Raw genomic sequence first — 22,904 nt, forward strand, 5'->3', positions numbered from 1 at the left:
GAGTGCATGCAAAGGGATCACCCTGGTCCTCAGAGAGGCGGGGGAAGCCTAGCAACCCTGTGGGCACAGCCTGTTCTCTGGCTGCCCTGGACCTAGGGCTCTTCCCCCTTCTCAGGGATGCTTCGCAAGGGTTCTTACAGGAACACTCCACCCAGCCCGCAGGATGCTGGGAGCTGACGTTCCCACACCAAGTCAAGCACTGCCACCCACACATACACCCTCTTGTTGAATCTACACCGCCACCCCACGATCCAGGCGGGAGCACTAATGCTCAGAGAGGTAAAATGACTTGCTTAAGGTCATGCAGCTGTGAAGAAGTGGCACCAAGACTTAACTCTTACTTGTGGCTCAGAGCAACCAGGACCTGTCAAGGTATTTAAAGCATGGCTGATAATACTAAACACTTGTGCTTGTTCTAAATACTTCAGGTGAATTCACTCATTTAATCCTTCCCAAGAACTCAGAGGAAGGTACCACTTTTATCCCGATTTTATAGTGCATGAAACTGAGGCATTCAGAGCATAAATGACTTGCCCAAGGCTGCATACCTATCAAGACCCCTTAAATCAGGTTCCCATCCCAACCTGAGCCCCACGTCCACGTCCTCATCTCATACAAACCTCATTCATTGTCCTCAACTTGTTCCTGCCAAAGGACCTTTGCATTCGCTGTGCCCTCTGCTCCAAATGCACTTCCGACTGGCCTTCACGCAGCTGGCTCCTTCTTACTTGGGTCTATTCCATTATCACCTCCCCCGAGAAGCCCTCCTGGTCCCCTCGAAAGAAATGTTTCCTTGCACCTCCCCCAACTCTCATGCCGTAGGATTGTATCTTCTTCATGGAACTTGACACCAGTGGGTTGATCTGTTTATGCTGTGCATCTCCCCTCAGGAAATCAACCTCTCCGGGTCTGAATGGATAAAAGTGCTCAGACTGTGCCAACCCCTTTCACAGAACTAGGGGGAAGTCTACTTGAAGTTCAGATAACGGAAGGCATTATCCTCCCCTCTAGTCTGACCTCAGAACTCCTTCCCTGACCTCCTCTGTCTCCCCTCCCTCTTTGGGGTGTGAAATCTGAGTTCTGAGCAGCAAAAAGGGAAGTCACATCAGCCACCTCTAGGAAAGCAACAAAGCACGGAACCCTCAGCTTCTATCATCCGGGTCGGAGGCTGGGCCCAGGAAACTGACAAGATTCCCAGCATGCTCTGCAGCCCTGTCACCTGTCAAACCCACAACCAGATGGAATTCCCCCAGACTGCCTGCCACGAGGGGCTGCCTGAGAGACTGCGGCCAGCCCACCCTTCCTGCAGAGATACCAGCCTCAGAGAACCCCCATTTCTAACCAGCCAGATTTAAGGCAGCCAGAGGGCACTCAAGAAATAATAAAAACAGGGGAAATCCAAGAAACTCAGGTGACAGGAATCCTACCTCCTCTCTCACGTGCGCCTTGTTGAACTAGACTTTATAAAACTTTTTGAATAAGTGAGTCACACATGGTTCAAGATGAAAACATAAAAAAGTTAACAGTGAAAAGCTCACCCTCCCTTCATCTTTTCTACCAAATCCCCCAATAAGTATTATTCTTAATTCCTTGATGCAAATAAAAGTTACAAAAATATACTCTTACTCCCCCTCTTTAAAAAAAAAGGGGTTCCATATGATATATATGCACCACAACTTTTTTTTCCTCTGGTTGAAGACAGCTCTATATTTGTAAACAGGAAGGTGTCCGCGTACATGTCTGTGTATGTATGCATGTGTAGACGCAGACACCAATTATTAAGGGCTTTCTGTAATTTTCACCCAATTCTCCTGGAAAGAGGTGTTTAGATTGGGAATCAGGTGTTTAGATGGGGAGTCCAGAGTCATTTTTCAGCTCACGCACAAATGGCGAGGCCGCTCCCTCCAGCTGATCCACCATGGCCGCTGACTGTCTGCACTAAACTCGAAGCAGGCACCAGGAGCCAGCTCCTGACTGGAAATAACGCTGCAGCTACCGTTTTCTTGAGCATTTATCTACAAAATACTAGCAGAAATCCCATTCTAGAAGGAAGAAAACAGAGACAGAGAGAGGTAAAGTGACTAGCCCAAGGACACACAGCCAGGAAGTAGCGCTGGCGGGGTTGACACCCGGTCTGCCCATTGCCAAAGCCAGTCTGCCCACTCACCTGGCCTCTCTCGGTCTTCAGTCCACACCCCCCTTCACAGCCCGTAATAGAACCGGGTGCCAGGGTCAAGTTCCCAGCCCGGCTGGACTTGGGCGGTCAGGCGCTTCCGCCATCACTTCCCTGCGGTCAGCTCGGCCCGCAGCCCGGCCTCCCGGTGCGGTGCGCCCTGCCCCAGGCGGATACGGGGCGCACAGCCTCTGCAGGCCCGGGAGTCCGGGCGAGCTCCACGAAGGTCGCCAGGCTCCAGCAAAGTGCTCTTCGGGCGCTGCCTCGCTTAATCCTCCCAGTTACCCATGGTGGGGTAGCGGGGGACCCGCCTGAAACCATTTTACAGACGGGAGGCTCAGAGACCCGCTCACCCGCGCTAAGGTCGCGGGGCCGGGCTCCCACCCAGCTCCCGCCGACTGAAAAACTTTCCTCCCCCTGCGTAATCCTGAATCCAAACGACTTTCAGGTGCGGGTCGCGTACAACAGCTGAGCGTCCATGGGCGCCAGCTCTCCCGGCCCGGGAGCCCGGACACTGCTCCCTCCCGGGTCCGCAGTCCCAGGTTCAGGGGTTCCCAGCCAACTCCGAGAGCACCGAGGCAGAGCTGCCGCGACACTTACTCAGCATCACCGCAGCCTGCAAAGTGGCCGGCGGGGACCCATTTGAAGGAGGGGGAGACTGAGGCGCAGAGAGAGCCAGCTACTAGTCCAAGGTCACACAGCGCGGTGGCCCGAAGCCCAGCGGGTGGCCGTGGGCTGGGAGCCCCCGTGCCAGCCGGCCGGCGGTCGTGGTCCCCGTCACCGTCCCCCGCGGGATACTCACAGCCTGTCTTGCCCTCGAGCTCCCGCACCTCCTCGGACGCGGAGTGGGTAGCGCCCATGGTGCCCGCGGCGGGGGCCCGGGGGCGCTCGTCCCTCCCAGGCCCTGGGCTGGCGTCGGCTGCGCAGCGGCGGGTCCGGCCTCGGGTCCGACACAGGTCGGGACGCCAGGAACTGGTCTGAGCCGCGGGTTCCGCGTGGGGTGCGAGCGCGGCCTCTTATAGCGGCGGCGGGCGGAGCGCCACGGTCCTAGTGCGCTCCGGCTTCGCGCATTGCCGGGAGTGGGGAGCGCCCCGCCCCGGGCCGGAAACGGCGGGGAGAGAGGTGAGGAGAGGAGGGGGACCCAGGTTCCCCATTCCCCACAACCGCGGCCGTGCTCGTCGCGCCTCACCCCTTCTGCACCCCTGCCGGCTGTGGGAAGAAGGTGTGAGCAGAGTTGGGGGTATAGGTAGGAGGCATCAGACCCCACGGAGGTTCCATGCCCTCCGCCACCCCTGTTCCACTACACATCCTCCCAGATGTCAGGAGGGAAACTGCCTGGGAACAATGGAGAAGGACAGCATTAATTATCTCTATGGTGAACAGCAATAAAGATAATATAATCATAATCCAACCTGAATGCGCAAGTGGGGGGGATTTCTTTGGTTTATTCCAGGAAAGCCCACCCTGATGAAGTGGGCTCACCCACGTACAAGACTGGCCTGTCCTAGCTACTCAGCCTAGTTGCTTAGGATGGGGACGTTCTCAGTCTTTCGGTTCAGGGATTCTGACTCAGGCAGGGCCCAGGAGGCTGCATTTCAAACTACCAGAGAGAATGCCATCCTTCTGGGAGAAGTTTTGCCTGAAGCTGACTGAAGGAGTTGGGTTCCGTAACCAGGTTGGGTGACCCCGGCCAGTCCTGCCACCTATCTAACCATTATTCCTTCTCCTTAAGATGGGGATAATAATAGTTAATGAGACATAGATCAGAAAGGCCTGGCCTGGGACACAGCGCAAGACAGCCGCTGTGGAATCATGTCCACTTTACAACAGAGGAACTGGTTCTCAGAAGGGTCACATAGCCAGGGCATCAATTCAAAGTCAACACTTTCCCTGTCTCAAGCCCAGGCAATTGTGCTCCACGTGCCTGGTGACGTGGCCATCAAGGATTGGCATGTATTCAGGGTCTGTCCTGGGTGCCAGGCTCCGCTGACAGTGCTGGGGGGCGGCGGTCATGGAGACTTGATCCGGCTCACCTACATCCACATCACAGAGCGCTGGGGAGGGAGTGCTGAGAACCAGGTGCCCATACCTGCAGGCCACAGGTCCAAGCTGAGGGTTATAGCCCTTTCCAGGGACAAGGATGGCGTTCAGAGTCACCAGGGGCCTCCTGAAACCTGCCAGAGCAGCAGAGTCAGCCCCTCCTGGTTGAAAATCCAGCTCCCCTTTACACTCTGTCAGGACACTCACAGAGCTGGGGCGGCACCTGGAATGTGCATTTGCAAAGCTCGCGGGCGGTTCTGAGACCTCGCCAAGCCGGGGAAATGTTGGCTGTGGGGGCATCAGCTGGTCCAAGCAAACTGGAAAGCCGCCTGGGAGACTGCATGTCAGGTCAGAAGGAATCTAGAAACCCAAACTGGCCTCTGGATCAAGAAATGGGGCCCTGGGCCCCTTGGGAATTACCCACAACTGCTGGACACAATTTTGTTCCGACTTAAGATATCTGTGCCTGGAATTTTATTATATTAAATTATCCAAGGATTAAATGCTGGGGATTTTTGCTGGGGAGATAGAAAATGATGTTCTCATGGCTACATCTCCTCCCCTTTGGCATGGTTGCTCTCAGAGCTGGTACAGTACAGGTGGGCGGGGGTAAAAGCCCTGGGACAGTGCCCTGGGGCAGGCAGGGGGCACGTGGCCTGGCTCTGCCCCTCGGGTGATCGCGGAGAGACTCCCAGCGTATGGGGTGAAGGGAGGTGGTCTTTGCTCCATCGTCTGTCTACCCAGTGAACTTCATCTCAAGCTCCTCTGGCCACGGTCAGTTTCTAGACTAGCATTTGTGCTGGTCCCTTCTGCCAGGAACTCCGCTGCTCTCCATTTTCCCGTGATCGGGGCTCCTCAGATCTCAGCATAAACATCACCTCCTTGGAGAGTCCTTCTCAGGGTCCCCATCCGCTCTCCTGGGTCTGCTGCCATACAGGCCACCTTCTCCAGCCAGCGGGAGCTGGAAGGCTGGGTGTGATGAGCACAGGGAATTTGTTCCTGGTGGCAGGGCTTGGAGAAAGAAGCGGGAGCTCCTTGTGGCGGCAGGAATATGCGGGCTTGCTCGCTCATTCATTGATTCATCGCCCATTTATCGAAGGTCTGCTGCGTACAGGGCCCTGCCTGGGGCCTGGAGCCACACTTCTGCTCTTAAGGGAGTCCTGGAGGAGTGGGAGACAGACACACAGGAGGTGACAACGCAGCGGGGTCAACAAGGCCCCGCAGAGATCTGGAATGTCCAAGCTGGAATGGCCACTGGAGAGACTGTTAACCCTTAAGCTGAGCTTTGGGGAGTCCATGACTGTCCCAAACTGTGATCCCAAAGGGACATGCCAGAGGCAACTACTGGCTGGACAGAAGTACCTGTGAGGTTTGGGGGCCCTGCGGTCACCCACCCTCTGCCTGGGCTTTGCCTCCTTCTCTGGCAATGATGCACACACACGGCAGGGCTCTCTGCACACAAAGCCTGCTGCCACTGTTCCAGGACATCAGGCCTTTAATTCAATCCTGCTAATGGCGTCAGAGCACCAAGGAGGTCTGGAGCGCTGCGTGGGGTCTGGCTGGGCTGATTGGATCTGTTGTCTGGAGCCCTGGAAGAGGGGGCACCCTGTGTGGTGATCTTTATCCTCCCCCTCACTCAGTGTGACCTTCGGAGAGCTAGGGAACACTTTGGTCACCAGGCAACTGCCTCTCTTCTCCCAGAGGAGCTGATTACAAACAGTGGCTGCAGTGAGAATGGCTGGTACCTGTGAGGCCACCAAGGGCAGCTGAGCCCAGAGATGGTGAGGATGGTCTTCATTCGTCTATGGGAAACAGACTACCGAACCACACTTGGGCAAGTGGCTTTGCCTCCCTGGGCCTCAGTTTCCCATCTGTAAAGTGGGAATAACAATGGTGCCTTCTTCATGATGTTTATGAGGGTTAAATGTGGATTCACATATCTAAAGGGCTTAAAACAGTGCCTGACACAGGAAGTGCTATCCAGTGGGGTGCAGGTAAACAGGCCCTGAGAAAACAGAGGAAAAGCTCTACTTTGCAACATTGCCCATTTCCCTGTCGTAAATACTCCCACCGTGGTCAATTTCAAGGTACCAATAATTGAACAATGGGCGAATGTTTAATAATTTGTTCTTGCAAGCTGGTCTGAGACAACTCAGCACACCACTACCCAGTGGGCTGTTACTATGATTCATATGTTCATTTGTCCACTCACTCATCTATTCACTCATCCACTACTGAGTGCCGGGAATTCAGATACTACAGTGAGGTAGTCTCTGACCTCAGAGTCTGGAAGGAAAAAGATAGGAACAGACCATCATTAGTGCGTACACTACTGGGTACCCAATACATGCCCATTTTATATTTTTTAATTTTTAAAATAAATTTATTTATTTATTTTTGGCTGCGTCGGGTCTTCATTGCTGCACGTGGGCTTTCTCTAGTTGCGGCGAGCGGGGGCTACTCTTCGTTGCGGTGTTCAGGCTTCTCATTGCGGTGGCTTCTCCTGCCGCGGAGCAGGGCACGCGGACTTCAGTAGTTGTGACTCGCAGGCTCCAGAGCGCAGGCTCAGCAGTTGTGGCGCACGGGCCCAGCTGCTCTGTAGCATGTGGGATCCTCCAGGACCAGGGTTCGAACCTGTGTCACCCGCACTGGCAGGTGGACTCCTAACCACTGTGCCCTGGACCAGGGAAGTCCTGCCCATTTTATTGATGGGAAAACCAAGGTGTTCAGAATGGATGGTAAACCAGAATCAGAGTACACATATGCAGTTGTGTAAATGGCAGTTCACCCGTATTGCTCTCCTGGCCCTCTGATCACTTAGCTTGGGGGGGGCGGTTCTCCAAAGGGTTGGCAATGTTCTGAGAGCAACAAAACACTTTTCTTAATTTGGGGACCACTGACCCTATGAAAGTTACAGGGATTCCAAGTGCCATCTTGCTTGGCCTTTGACTTAGAGCAGACCACACCTAACCACTTCAAACAGGTGAGGATCAGTGCTGCTCTTGTAAATAACGTCCAGGGAGGGAAGCCCCAGAAATGGCTACACCAGTGTCTTGACTCTGAAACAGCTTTTCTCTTAAGCTCACTTAAGCTCCTTATGCTGGTCTCATATGTCTTGGTCTCTTGGTTTCAGTGTGAATGGAATCAGAGAAGAATCATCCCCAATTTGAATTTTGAATTAAAGGTGTCCTTTTGGTTATCTTTTATTTGTTTTATTTATTTTTTTGTTGCTAATATATTTTTTAACATCTTTATTGGAGTATAATTGCTTTACAATGTTGTGTTAGTTTCTGCTGTATAACATATGGAATCAGCTATACGTATACATATATCCCCATATCCCCTCCCTCTTGCGTCTCCCTCCCACCCTCCCTATCCCACCCCTCTAGGCGGTCACAAAGCACCTCCCTGTGCTATGCGGCTGCTTCCCACTAGCTATCTGTTTTACATTTGGTAGTGTATATATGTCCATGCCACTCTCTCACTTCGTCCCAGTTTACCCTTCCCCCTCCCTGTGTCCTCAAGTCCATTCTCTATGTCTGTGTCTTTATTCCTGCCCTGCCCCTAGGTTCTTCAAAACCATTTTTTTTCACATTTCATATATATGTTAGCATATGGTATTTGTCTTTCTCTTTCTGACTTACTTCACTCTGTACGACAGACTCTAGGTCCATCCACCTCACTACAAATAACTCAGTTTCGTTTCTTTTTATGGCTGAGTAATATTCCATTGTATACATGTGCCACATCTTCTTTATCCATTCATCTGCCAATGGACACTTAGGTTGCGTCCATGTCCTGGCTATTGTAAATAGTGCTGCAGTGAACATTGTGGTACACGACTCTTTCTGAATTGTGGTTTTCTCAGGGTATATGCCCAGTAGTGGGATTGCTGGGTCGTATGGTAGTTCTATTTTTAGTTTTTTATGGAACTTCCATACTGTTCTCCATAGTGGCTGTATCAATTTACATTCCCACCAACAGTGCAAGAGGGTTCCCTTTTCTCCACACCCTCTCCAGCATTTATTGTTTGTAGATTTTTTGATGATGGCCATTCTGACTGAGGTGAGGTGATGCCTCATTGTGGTTTTGATTTGCATTTCTCTAATGATTAGTGATGTTGAGCAACCTTTCATGTGTTTGTTGGCAGTCTGTATATCTTCTTTGGAGAAATGTCTATTTAGGTCTTCTGCCCATTTTTGGATTGGGTTGTTTTTTTGATATTGAGCTGCGTGAGCTGCTTGTAAATTTTGGAGATTAATTCTTTGTCAGCTGCTTCGTTTGCAAATATTTTCTCCCATTCTGAGGGTTGCCTTTTCGTCTTGTTTATGGTTTCCTTTGCTGTGCAAAAGCTTTTAGGTTTCATTAGGTCCCGTTTGTTTATTTTTGTCATTTCCATTTCTCTAGGAGGTGGGTCAGAAAGGATCTTGCTGTGATTTATGTCAGAGTGTTCTGCCTATATTTTCCTCTAAGAGTTTGATAGTGTCTGGCCTTACATTTAGGTCTTTAATCCATTTTGAGTTTATTTTTGTGTATGGTGTTAGGGAGTGTTCTGATTTCATTCTTTTACATGTAGCTGTCCAGTCTTCCCAGAACCACTTATTGAAGAGACTGTCTTTTCTCCATTGTATATTCTTGCCTCCTTTATCAAAGATAAGGTGACCACATGTGTATGGGTTTATCTCTGGGTTTTCTATACTGCTTTTGGTTATCTTTTAAACAATCCTTTCTCACCCGAGGCACCCTGATCTTTGAAGCTAACCTTGGGTGATGGTGTGCTGCAGGAGACGGATTCAGATCTAAGTTGCATCCCAGCTCTGCCATTCCCCGGGTGGTGTGGCTTGGGCTGGTTCCTTTGAAGCTCTGAACTTTGATGTCCTCATCTGTATAATGGGTCCATAATCCCATCTTTACAGAGATGATTCAGCAAGGGTGAAATGGCTAGGAGGTGACAGGGCTGGGATTGGATGCTGAGCCGGCCACCTGCAGGACCATGAACTACCCAGCAGGGCAGTACCACTGGCTGGGATCCTGCCACCTGGTTCATCTTAGCACCTCCGCAGCCAGGGGGTGGGAGTGGGGGCAGGCACAGCCACCTCCTCCCTCCCTCCCTGCCTCCCCTCCCTCCTGGGATGGCTGCAAGTACCAGCGGGACCGGCTGAGGGCCTGGGAGGCAGGGGGATAGATATGTGCTGGGGTTCAGAGTCAGCACAGCCGATAATTTGGGGCTTATTTGTGACAGGATGCAGCAGGCACGTACCATTTGGGCCAGCTGGGGCAGACGGAGGGCAAAGGCAGGCTGGGGCGGGGTGGGGGTGAGGGCGGAGGTAAGAGGTGGGCCCAGGTGCCCCACCGCGCGCCCTCCTCCCGAGGCTGTGCTGACTTGGTAGTGCCCAGGCCGCTCCCGCTGACTGGGCACGCTTCCCAGATGTCCACCCTCAGCTGTCTCCGCAACCCTCCCAGGGCTGGCTATGGACAGCCGAGATGGGAACCAGATCCAGCTCTACCCTTCATGGAGAAAGATGTGGATGTGAAGGAATGACAGGTTCCCAGCTGCTCTTTCAAGGCTCTTTACACAGAGGAAACATGCCCTCTGCCCAAGAGACTCCAGTGTGGGGTGGGGGGAGAGAAAGGTGCTTTGGGGATTCTGGGTCCTCCACTGCACGTAGAGGCAGGTGAAAATCCTGGACAGGGTTTAGTGTTTTGACCTGGCAGAGGGGCTGCTGGGGGGAGAAACCGGGGAAGAGGAGCCCCCCTCCCTCCCCACATTGCAGTGGGCGGGAGCCAAGTTGGGGGGCTCGGGGGGGGGGATTAAAGAGCCCCTTGGAATTGGCAGGCTCGACCCTCTCATTTTCACCAGGGAGGAAGCTCAGAGGGTCAAGGTCACATAGGTCTAAACCCCAAAGAGGGAGGGAGCATAAAGAGGGCCCTGGACCTCAAGCCCAGCCACCAGATGTCACAGGGTGAGGGGAGGCCTGTGGATTTCTGGGGAGAGGGAGGCAGGTGGGGACAGGAGAGTCTGTGCTGGGGGCGGGGCTCAGGAGCAGGGGCTTCCAGAAGGAGGCATCCCTCCCAGGGGACCCGGGAGGCCAGGGCAGAAGGCGAGGGCACAAGTGAGACAGCACTGGGGCTGCCCTGAAATCCACGGGGAGCCGCGCGGGCTCAACTCCTGCTCTGCGCACTCCAGGGCTGAGTCGTCAGGACCCTCGGGAGGTGCGTGGTGAGGCCTGAGGGTTGCCTGACAGCACAGGCCCCTCCCCTCTTGGGGGGCTGTCTCGTGGAGCCAGGGTGCAAGGTCAACATCACGCGCAGCCACAGTCATCCTCAAAAATCCCCTAGTGACCATAAAGTCTGGTCCTTACAGGTTTATGCACACAACCCTGTGCAGGACATACGCATAACATCTAAAGATGCAAACGTCCAGTAACAAACCGCGCACGAGCGCCTGAGTATGGCAAGACATAATTTTAAAGAGTATTTTAAGCTTAAACTGTTCCTTTTCCTTTTCTTTCTCCTCCCCTCGCCCCAATCCCTCTAATACTTCCACTAAAAGCTCACAGCTCCTGGCGGGGAACCATAATTCAACCTTAGGTTGACCTAATCTTTGTACTTAATCTCTCCCCAGAAATTTATTAATTTCAGAAAAACTCAGCAGTTACCTGCCGGGACTCGGAGCAAGTTCTGGACCGGAGTTCTGCTTCCCTTAAACGGCAGGAGTTCCCACACTCGGGTGTGTATAAGAGTCCCCCAGAGCGACTGGTGCAGTGGGCTGGGGTCTGCATGTGTCAGAGGCCCCTCAGGTGCCAGTGAGGCCGGGGCCAGCAGGACGGAGGCACCTGTGGTCTCTCACTGCCCGGGAGCATCTAAATCCAGAGCTGGCCAGGGACCGTCTGCCCTCTCCCCTGCTGACCCCTGCTCTCTATCCCCATCTTACTGGTCCGGCGTCCAGCGTCCAGAAAACTGGGGGTGGTGAGGCGGTGGAGAAGTAACAGATCAGAAACCCCACCTTGGGGGTCACCTGGCCCCGTTCCTACACCTTCAACGAATTCAGTCGGTTCAGTGCATCCCTCTGAGGGGGAAAGGCGGTGACGCTGTACCGGCAGCTGTTACCAAGCTGGAGAAAACCCACATCCCCCCAAGCTGCTCTGCTCTTATGTCACCAGAAAGCATCTCCCGTCAGGCCTCAGCAGCTATTCTTAGTCTGGAGAACACACCTCCGCCTGTTAGAAGTCTCTAGACTTCAGCAGGCTTTTTATAAATCACTTATAAACTCACAGACTGCCGGACGCTGGTTAACTACTTCTTTCTTGTAGGCAGAATGTTCGAAGAGTCTCTGGGGTGGGCGCACCTTCCGCCCCAGGGAAACTTGTAGATAATGTTGTAATATCAGCAATGATCACTTCCATCGACTGAACCTGCGCGCAGCCCTTCAGTACTAACAGCAAACAGGGGCGTGCATTGTGTGTGTCGAGCTGTGTGTGAGTGATTTCGGAGGCAGGTAGAGTGCCGTGGTCACAGTGCAGCTGAAAGACCTGGGTTCAAATCCTGCCTCTGCCGCTTACAGGTCACGTGACCACGAGGAAGTCACTCTGCTTCTCTTTGCCTCTGGGTAACCAGGATACCCACAGATTCGAGGCTGCTGCGCTGCTATGAAGGTGACTAGACCTTAAACAGAGTCTTGGAGCGGCGCAGATGAGCCTTCCAGGGTCTGCGCTGCTCCTGACGTAGTGATGAGCAGGCACGCTCCGCGGAGGTCCTCGTCTCTCCGTCCAACCACAGGAAACGGAGGCCCCCGCCTCCGGGTTAAATGACCAGCCCCCGCTGGTTAGTAACAGAAGCTTAGCTTGAACCCGAGTCTGGTCCGCTGCAACGCGCGGGCAGTTATGACGCTCTGCTGCCCCCTAGGGCATGCGGGGGTGGAATCAGACACCATCCAGGCCCGTGGGGCTCCCAGCCTCTCTGAACCTGTGACCCAACGAAAATCAGCCCACTCCATCCCCTCCGGTGGGGGGGATGGCCATCTTCCTCTGCCATCTGTTTCTTTCCCCCTTGAGACCTGGAGTGCCCCGTCGCTGAGCCTCAGTTTCTTCACCTGTAAAGCGGGTTGATAACAGCGGCATCCACTCTGAAGAGTAGCATGAGGATTAAATGACATGGCTTTTCTGAAGGCACGGTCCCTCACCTTCTCCTACTGGCCCCACCAGGGTGGGGGGCCATCTTCAGCCCCCTGGATGAGGCAGCCCCCTCCAAGACCAAGTGATGTCCAAGATGTGCCAAGGCTGGGAACGCTCACATCTTTTCCTGGGTCTCCCCACCGACCTCCTGGGGTATCATCTTCGGCACAGATCCTCTGGGGACTCATGCTGGTTGTTTGGTTGCATGAGCGTCTCCCTCGGACGCTGAGGCTCGGCTGATGTCCTCACCAGGAGGAGGTGTCCAGGAGAATCAGAATGACGCTGACCTCCACCTACTCCCCTAGCCCCCAACCCCATATGGGAATAACCCAACCAGCGTGGTAAAGCACCATCTGAGGACTTGATCCAGGCGTTTCCCACATTTTTTCCACATCAGCGAGGGGAGACCACACTTGGTTGAACTCACTGCAGGGCCAGTGCCTATTGCTGGCTCCAGGAGGGAGTGAGGACCAGAGAAAGCACAGAGACACGACCCCCGGGGTGCAGCCTCTTCCCGGCCCCTCCGGTCTGGCGGTTCCCAGTTATCAAGGGGGCTCCTCACTCCATTTCTGGCCTCATCACACCCTGCAAAGACGATGGAAGCAGAGCGTCTCAAAGGTGATGCTCCCAATAGGGGTTGAAGCTGCTCAGGGGGTTGGGGGAGAGGGAACAGTGTGCCCAGCTGCTAGTTTGCTTACTGGACTAGAACGAACTCCCCTCACCTCACAAGTTTTCCCGTCTCCTGCTGGTGCATCATCCAGCGACCAGTCCTAATCTCTCCTTTCTGGGAAGTCCTCCTTCCCTGTCCCCACCTCGCACTGCCCACTTCCCTCTCTGGAAAGCTACAGGGTGAGGGTAACAGGAGCCGGGATGCAGAACCAGTGGGGTGCATTGAAAGTTCTAAGAGCCTTGAGCCTGGCAGGTAGCAAGAATTCAGCCAGGCAGGAAGCAGTGCAGACAGATGACACAGGTCAGTGTGCAGCTCTGAGAAAACCTGGGGCTGGAGACTCACACTGGGGACGAATTAGGATATTTGTCATCAGACCCAGGGAATCTGGGCTTTGAGACCACTACCCAGTGTTGGGGGTGAAGGGGACTTGGAATCTTCCGTCAGCAGAGTGACTACAATTAGGGTTCAGCTGAGGTCCCTGGAAAAATCAATTCCTGGCCAAAGAGCAATTTGCGGCACTCTGCACTTGGAGGTGGGGGAGCACAGGCTCGCTTGGGTGGCACAATACTCACCCCTTAGTATTTAGTACAGAGATGATGGAGTAAAGCAAAGTTATGTGTTTTTATCTGCTTTGATCCTGTATCATATTGGAAAGTAATCCACGTATAGTTTGTGTTTTAAGCCTTTGAAACGTTTGCAAGAATTTGAAATCATCTAAGAGAAAGGCTTCGTGATTCCATTTTATATGAACTGGGTAATCAGTTACTGCCAGATTATTTTTCCAATTGTGGTAAAATACACATAACATAGAACTGACCATCTCTAACCAGTTTCAAATGCACCGTTGAGTACAAGTGCATTCACGTTGCTGTATTGGATAGATCTTCACCTTGAAAGTTATAAGAGAGTTTTATTGCATCTGCAAACAGTATACTACTGTGAAGTTAAGACTTACCATATTTTCTTTTTTTTGCGGTACGCGGGCCTCTCACTGTCGAGGCCTCTCCCGCTGCACAGCACAGGCTCCGGACGTGCAGGCTCAGCGGCCACGGCTCACGGGCCCAGCCGCTCCGCGGCATGTGGGATCTTCCCGGACCGGGGCACGAACCCATGTCCCCTGCATCGGCAGGCAGACTCTCAACCACTGTGCCACCAGGCAAGCCCCAAGACTTGCCATATTTAAAAGTTCAACTTTGTAGATGTATGAGAATTTATGGTACACTTGGGAAGGTTTTGAAAAGTGCTTAAGGAGAAATCAAATTTATTAAATGCATTGGTGCACTTAAAATACCTAAGGGAATTTAAGTGGCTTTTTACAGAAACAAAAGTTATTGTAAAATATAGTCAATTTATAAGCAAAATAGTAAGATTCAAAAATTCTACGCAAAATCTTAAGAACCGGTGTTTCAAATCTGTATTTGTCATAGATAGAACATTAACTGGAAAAAACCAACAGAGTTCCCTGAATAATCTTACACAAAAAGCCTTTCAGGCACCAAAAAAAACCCTGCTGACAAATAAGTGCTTTACAGCCTTCAAACCATTTATACATAAAATACCTCACGACTCAGTGGTTCCCAAATTTGAAGCCTGGAGGACTTGTTCAAATACAGATCGTGGGCTCCTCCCCAGAGGTCCTGATTCCACGGGTCTGGGGCCCAAGAGCCTGCATTTCTAACGAGTTCCCAGGTGATGCTGATGCTGGGGGACCGGGGACCAGACTTTGACACCCGCTGCACTAGACACATAGAGGCCAGGCGTTACCATCGTCAGCTGTGTGGCCTTCGCTGGTTATCACTGTCATTTGGACCTTAATTCCCCTGGCTCCAGCACAAGAATAACAAAAGGGCACTTACCCTGCAGGGTTGCCGTGAGGGTCAGAGAGACGTGCGTGCAGGGCTGGCCCACGGTGGGCTCGCAGTGTGTGGGAGAGATGATTGTATTATACTGCTCAAATCCCGACATGGCCTCACAGCCCGGGTGCCTTTTATGGCCTCCATCCTCCCAGCATAGGGCCGTGCACATAGTAGGTGCTCAAGAAATACTGATGGCAACTATGGGGACTGCCCCTTCCCCATTTACGGCGGACAACCAAAGCTTGGTCGTTATTGCTCCACGCAGCCTCACCAGAAGCACCTGGCTCTCGGGGTTTGCTTTCTCCACGAAGGTGGGGCAACTGAAGATGCTCACAGGCAGAAGGCGGCAGGGCTGTCTTGTCTGTGCTGCTGGTGCCCGCAGCTGTGGCTTGTAGGCATGTGAGATGCTCTCTGTTGAATTTTGAGTGAACTGAAAGGCAATGAAGGATTCAGAGCACAGCCGTTGGTGGGTGCAGAGCACGAGCCCCTGCTGCAGGACGGGGATAATCAGACCCGCCGTACTGGGAGGCTGCAAGGGGCAACGAGATGGGCCATGTGTGCATGCTGGCCAGAGGGCACAATGTCAAGGCAACACTGGAGTTTTCTTCCTTGACTGTTCTTAAGAAGCTTCTGCCATTTCACCCCTCACTCATGCTGTGCTGTGTCCAGCTAGTTCTTGGGTCTAAAATGCAGAAGACAGCACATGGGCTTCTCCAAGATGGATGTGACGAGACAGATGACGCTCCCCAGCTGGGGTTCTTCAGACCCCCGGTTCCCTGGAGTCTAGGTTTTTACTACAAAACTTCTCCTCGAGGATTCTGCACATTTGGTTGGAAAGCGAACAGGGAAGACTGGGAAGCCACAGCAGGAGGAAACGTATTAAGCTGCCTTCTCTTTGTGCTAATGAGCGTTTATTTATATGATAATGTAATAATACAGCATTATTTAGGTTATTTAGGATCTGTTAGACTGTGAGTGAAGAATGCTTGTTGTAAATATCACAGACAGGTCTTCTCCCTTTTATCCAGAAGTTGGAGATGAGCATTTCCAAGGTTGGCACAGGAGCTCAGCAAAGTTGGACTCTGGGCTGGCATTTCTATAATTCTTTGGGCCTTCCCCTCATGGCTGCAATGTCTTTTGATAGTATTCAGTATGCAGAGCTGAGTAGTTGCAACAGAGGCTGGCCTGCAAAGCCCAAAATATTTACTATCTGGCTCTTTATAGAAAAAGTTTTTCTATCTCGGCCTTACCGTGATAAGCCTCACTATTTAAAAGACAGAGGGGGGTCTGCTCTCAGGTTGGCAATACTCTGGCTGGGAAGATGACATGCACAAAAAAGAGAAGACAATAGATACACCCATGATAGAGTCTGTATGTGTGGAACAGTTTGGGGGTCAGCTCTTGAACTGGATGGCTATTTCTCTTTTCCTTCTAAAATGATTTCTTCTACCCAGTGCTGCCTGAGGACACTTTCCACTGAGTTTGGCAAATGCCAGGCACCACGCTAGGTGCAGGAAGTACACACATCACGGTGATCCAGCCCCTGAATCTGCCCTTAAGTTGCTCGAAGTGTTCTGGGGGACACAGGCAAGAAATGAACATCCCAAGCGGCAAGTGCTCTGACAGGGTTAAGCTTAAGATGCTAAGGGAGCGGGGTCAGGCTGGCGAAAGTGAGGAGGTTGAAGCTGCAGAGGGCATGGCCGCGATGTGGGAGGTAGGGTGTCCCTGCAGAGGGAACAGCCCATACGGTGGCCCAGAGGTGGGCGTGTGTGGAGAAATGAGGGAGCCTGTGATCCAGGGCTGATGCAGAGTCTGTGTGCTAGAGGGCGGAAAGCTGCCCTCAGGAGTGTCGGCTTTATCCTTGCAACTCCCATCGAGCAAGGGATTAACTGGAAGAGATATGTACTTTAGAAAGATCACCTTGGATGCAGCTGAACTTTCAAGGCAGGAGGCAGCAGGGGCCTGGACCAGGGTGGTGGCAGCGGGGATGCACCCAGGTACCCTCTGCAGGACCTGGTGATGGATGAAACATGAGGAGTAAAAGAAGGGGTGGTGAGCCTTTCATTCAATTTCGGGATTCAGCAGACCCCTCCCGAGGGGGGGGGTCCCCGTTTCCCTCCGGATACTTCCCCAGCACAGGGTGGGAGGCCACACAGCCGATTTCCCTCCTAAGACCCCTCTGATTCACCCAGTGAGTCTACTGTCTCCTCTTTGGCCTGACACTGCCGCCGATGGGGAGATGGCAGGGCGTTCCCGAGACCTGGATGGTTCTAGGCCCAAGGGAGGCATAGCCTGTCCTGGTCTGTGCAGGCGAGGAACCATGTCCTCGTTCTCTGAGTCACTTACTGGAGCCAAGGAAGACCAGGTATGTTCAGCAAACACTATCCCAAAGAGAGCATGTCGGAAGACACAGCCTCTCTCCCGTGACTTTCCCAGCCTGTACTGTTCTGGTGGATTTGTGGCACATTCCACAAGGCAGCAATGTATGGCCGAATCCGAGCCGTCTGAACCCCGCCCATCCCTGGGCCACGGTGGGGGGGGGGGGCACTTCCATTTAAAATAAAACGATGACAGCGAGGCAGCGTCTCCAGGCAAACAAGCAGGTCCCCCGCAGATGCGAGGCTTCTGCAGGTGGAGAGAGAAGCTGATCGCAGAAAGATCTCCGGATCAGGAGGTGCAGTGGGTGTGGACAAATCTCCCCCAGCCTTCAATCTGTGCTGCTCCGCAAGAGAAATGACAGTAGTAGTAAAACAAGCTGGGAATGGATTTTGCTTTCTTCTGAGTCACCCGGGGGAGGAAAGTGGAAAATTACCTCTCTCTCTTTCCCAAATGGGACACGAGTTCCTTGGAGGGGACAGCTGAGCCTGGGGCGTGCAGCCAGCTGGCAGGATCCCTGGGCCATCTTGCGCAGCGGCCGCTCTATTCTGGCTCTCTGCGTGCGCCCATTCTGCGTCTCCTCCTGGCAGGTCACACGGTGCCGGAGCCTAATGAGCTCTTAAGGCCAGTGATGCAGCTGGTTTTGGGGAGCTGTGCAGCCTGACCGGGGGTGACATGCTGAACGGACCTTGCCCAGACAGTGACACTTAGCAGAGTCTGTCACTCCCAGAGGAAACTACAGAACATTTGCCCCAGCCCCCTCACCCCAGAACCATCTCTTTGTCTCTATTACCACATGACTATGCTACCGGGAGGGAGATTTCCGCCTCCTCTCCTACGGGGCTCAGTGCGGGGGAACTGCAGCTCCACACATCAGAATATGCATCTCAGCCCTGGAACCAGCTCTCTGTCCCCCCCTTCCACCCCCCGCCCAGCTCCAAGCAGAGGGCCAAACCAAAGTAGAATAAGCAACAAATGATAAATGGTGCTTGGACGCTTTCTAATTAAGAGAAAAGTTAGGGGGAAGACTTAACACACATGGAGGAAATGGAGCTGTTGATAAATAACACATCCACATAAACGTGTGACCGAGTCACCATCCTGAGAAACCAAGGACTCAACAGGTGGTCCTCTGAACATCTCTGGCTGGCAGCTGCTAATCCCTGGAAAGGGAAAAGGACGATGATCACACGAAGAAATCACGCTTTGCCAGGGGGTCACAAAGCGTGTGCCCTGAGTCTACCCTCCTGACGTTCACTAACTCCACCCACGTGTTCTCACTGAAACTTTCTCACAAGCAACATCACTGAAAACCGTCAACCTCTTTAATGGGAGGGGTGCCTTATTCTGTCTCCAGGAGGATAAGGAGGTAAACTCCACCGGGAGACTTGTTATCTTAGTTTGGGCCGCTTTAGCAAAAACACCGTAGACTGGCTGGCTTAAACAACAAATGCATATTTCTCACTGTTCTGGAGGCTGGGAAGGCCAAGATCTGGTGCTGGCAGATCTGGTGTCTGGTGAAGGGCATGTGTCCTGGTTTGTAGGTAGCCAGCTTCTTGCTGTGTCCTCACATGATGGAGGGGGTGAGGGAACAGTCTGAGGTCTCTTTTTTTTTTTTTTTTTTTTTTGCAGTACGCGGGCCTCTCACTGTTGTGGCCTCTCCCATTGTGGAGCACAGGCTCCGGACGCGCAGGCTCAGCGGCCATGGCTCACTGGCTCAGCCGCTCCGCGGCATGTGGGATCTTCCCGGACCGGGGCACGAACCCGTGTCCCCTGCATCGGCAGGCGGACTCTCAACCACTGCGCCACCAGGGAAGCCCTGAGGTCTCTTTTATAAGGGCACTAATCCTATCACGAAGGCTCCACCCTCATGACCTAATCACTTCCCAAAGGCCCCACCTCCTAATACCATCACCTAGGGGGTTAGGTTTCAACACATGAATTGTAGGTGCAGGGGTGGGCGGGGTGACATGCCAAGAGTCAGTCTATAGCGGCTATAAAGAGCAGCTTGGAGTCAGGCAGAGATGGGCTCTGGGATCTGGGCCCTGTTCCTTCGTAGCTGTGTCATCTTGGGCAAGCTACTCAACTTCTCTGAGCCTTAGTTTCCCCGTGTAAAACTGGGAATATTCCTAATACCCCCAGGACTAGCAGAGAATAAAGGCTCAGCATAGTGTGAGCTCTGACCCAGTGTGGAATGTTTGTGCTTTTTGGGAGCGTGTCCTATCACAGGAAGGTGCAATGACTCCATCTAACATTCTAGAAGCATTTGTCTGCCTCTTCTGTGTCAGCCCCTGTGAACCCAGACAGGAGCAGGTGCGAACACTGACCTTGTAAGGTCTCCCTGAAAGTGGAAGGAAAATCTGCCTTGTTGCACAACGGAACGGAAGATGCCAGCCAGCCTGGGGCGCACGAGCTCCTGCTCACACCTGGGGCTAAAGAGCCACGACATTACACCTATGGCCGCCTCGGGTGTCAATCACCCACACATGGAACTGGGCTAACCAAGGCTTGAGAGGACAGTCCCGTTTGGGTCTAAGTCTTGGCTGACTACGTTTTCCATATTATGAGGTCCAGGTCCTGAAAGCAGAGGGTGAACGGATTCGCCAGGATGGAGCACCTCAGCCCCAGGTGCTAACAGACAACCTGCCCAACTGGATTCAAATGTGTGTAACCGAGCAGGACGCTATGGGGCCTTCCCGGGTCAGACCCCTCCCCCATCCTGCTGAAGCTCCTCTCTGAAGTACCTGGATAACAGTATCTGATGCACATTCCCTGAGCTGTTTTACAGATGCTAAAACTCCCACCAGATGGAAGATGTGAACTACTTGACGACCGTGAGCACGGAGCCCCCAGGTCTCCTGGAGCCTAAGGACTGATAGTTAAAACTCCTGTGACATCGCCCCATTACCTCACCATCACCCAATCAGAGAATTGGGCACGAGCTGATCACAGACCCTGGGACGCCCCTCCATCACCTGGCCTTTATAAATAGTTTCCTGAACCCCATCAGAGAGTTTGGGGTTTGGGGGCATTAGCTGTCCTGAAGTCCTTGCTTGGTGCCTACAAATAAACACTGCACTTTCCTTCACCACAACCTGCTGTCTGTAGATGGGCTTTACTGCGTGGGCGAGTGGACCCGAGTGTGGTTCAGTAACATGCATATGAGCAAAGCTGACGTTTTGGGGAACAAAAACCTAAAACCCCAAAGGGACACAGGGAAACTTTTGGAAACGGATACGTTTATCACCTGGATTGTGGTGAGGGGAACACAAGTCTATGCATATATCCAAACTCACCAAGTTGTATACATGAATTATACGCAGTTTTTATTTATTTATTTACTTTTGGCTGCACTGGGTCTTCACTGCTACACGCGGGCTTTCTCTAGTTGGGGCGAACAGGGGTTACTCTTCATTGTGGTGCACGGGCTTCTCATTGCGTTGTCTTCTCTTATTGTGGAGCACAGGCTCTAGGCATACAGGCTTCAGTAGTTGCAGCACGCAGGCTCAGTAGTTGTGGCTTGTGGGCTCTAGAGCACAGGCTCAGTAGTTGTGGCGCATGGGTTTAGTTGCTCCGTGGCATGTGGGACCTTCCCGGACCAGGGCTTGAACCCGTGTCCCCTGCATTGGCAGGTGGATTCTTAACCACTGCACCACCAGGGAAGCCCTATACGCAGTTTTTAATATATACCGATTATACCTCAATAAAGCTAGAGGAGGGAAAAGCAACTTCCTTTCAAAAGTCTTTGCAGCCCTCGGGCTTCCCTGGTGGCACAGTGGTTAAGAATCCGCCTGCCAATGCAGGCGACACGGGTTCGACCCCTGGCCCGGGAAGATCCCACATGCTGTGGAGCAACTAAGCCTGTGAGCCACAACTACTGAGCCCGCATGCTGCAACTAATGAAGCCCACGCGCCTAGAGCCCGTGCTCCGCAACAAGAGAAGCCACTGCAATGAGAAGCCCACACACCTCAATGAAGAGCAGCCCCTGCTCACTGCAGCTACAAAAAGCCCGCGCGTGCCAACGAAGACCCAACACAGGCAAAAATAAATAAATAAATTAATTAAAAGTCTTTGCAGCCTTGGAATAGGGTTTCCCCAAACTTCAAGAGTGCAAACTGCTGGGATGGGGAGGGATAACACGTCCTCATTTTCCCTCAACAAAGTCAATGTGAGTGAAATAGAGTGGCTGAAGGTGGTCAGGTGGTTGTCACAGCACAGTCGGTGAAGAAATAACGTTCTAAATCCCAAATAATGAGGGATGATATTATTAGCAAGATATTTTCTGAGGTCAAGTCCAAAGGCTCAGGCTCTAGTCTCTGCTCTGAGACCCATGCCAGATCAAGTCACTTTAACCTCGATGGGCCTCATTATTTCTCTTTGTAAAATAACAGGAACCAGGGCTCTAGCAGCTGATTCTTAAGGGGTCTGTTAGCTTTCAAATTCTCTGTGGAAACGGTTTCATACGAAGGTAGCCACTACCCAGAAAGTCTTATAACCACACTTTAAAAAAATCCTACTTTTATAAGAGGTAAGTAACTCTCTAATCAGGTTTTTTTTTTCTTTAAAGGAACAGGTTCTAGGAGATTCTGGGGTCAAGTCAATAAACTAAGGGAAGACAAAGCAACACCCATCTAAACAGGTCTTTGGAGTAACATTTTAGCACCTGCAGGTGACAAAAGTGTACTTATGTATTCACTACAGCTCCTGGCACAAAGGTGGGCACGTTAAAAGACACTCCAAGATAGGACAGCAGTGGTCAACCAGTAGGAAGGAAAAGACAGCATCTCTTTCCAAAGCTGCCTCCCAGGTGGGGCTTGAATTCTCAGTGGGGCAAAACTAATTGTTGGGGGGAGTGAAAAAACGATTACTCTTTTGATATGTAAGGCACAGATACACATACAATGCCTCAGTGGATATACAGTGAGGTATTAAAATTTCACGGCAGTTCGCGGCACCTCTATTCACAAGTGCTACAAGGTGAAAACAACGTAAATGTCCATCAATAGCTGAATGGATAAACGAAATGTGGTCTATGCATAAATTATTACTTGGCCATAGAAAGGAATTAGGTACTGATTCATACTACAAAGTGAACGGACCTTGAAGACATGATGCTAAGTGAAAGCAGCCAGTCCCCAAATGCCATATATTGTATGATTCCCTTTACATGAAATGTCTAGAATAGACAAACCCACAGAGATAGAAAGCAGACTGGGACGGGGGTGCAGGGAGGCTTGAAATGAGGAGCGACTGCTTCCTGCTTCATGGGGACAGGGTTTTATTTGGGGGCAGTAAAACGTTTTCATCTAGATAAAGGCAGTGGTTGCCCAATATTGTGAATGAGCTAAATGCCACTGACTGTACACTTTAAAATGATGAATTTTATGTTCTATGAATTTCACCTCAATTGAAAAAAAAGATCAAAACAATTTCATGGGGTGAGGGCTATTAGGAAAAAATTATCTTAAAAGGGTCCTGGAGGCGGGGGGTGGGTGTTACTGGAAAAAAGGCTGAGAAGGACCGGGGTGGAGACAGGTAAAAGATACTGTGGGAAAAGCCTTCTGCACGGGAACAGCCAGGACAGACCATCAGCACATTGTGACGGTAGATTATG

General features: G+C 52.1%; 1 protein-coding gene across 2 annotated transcripts in view; it reads right to left on the reverse strand.

The window, feature by feature from the left end:
* Positions 1–3,033, reverse strand: part of TESC (tescalcin) — a 62,757-nt gene extending 59,724 nt beyond the window's left edge. For both annotated transcript variants that reach the window (XM_065890360.1, XM_065890359.1), the window contains exon 1: positions 2,976–3,033. In XM_065890360.1, the coding sequence (XP_065746432.1) occupies positions 2,976–3,033 (58 nt within the window). The remainder of the gene's footprint in view (positions 1–2,975) is intronic.
* Between the last annotated feature and the right edge of the window lie 19,871 nt (positions 3,034–22,904).

This window comes from Phocoena phocoena, chromosome 13, assembly GCF_963924675.1.
Source record: "Phocoena phocoena chromosome 13, mPhoPho1.1, whole genome shotgun sequence".
Lineage (NCBI taxonomy): Eukaryota > Metazoa > Chordata > Mammalia > Artiodactyla > Phocoenidae > Phocoena > Phocoena phocoena.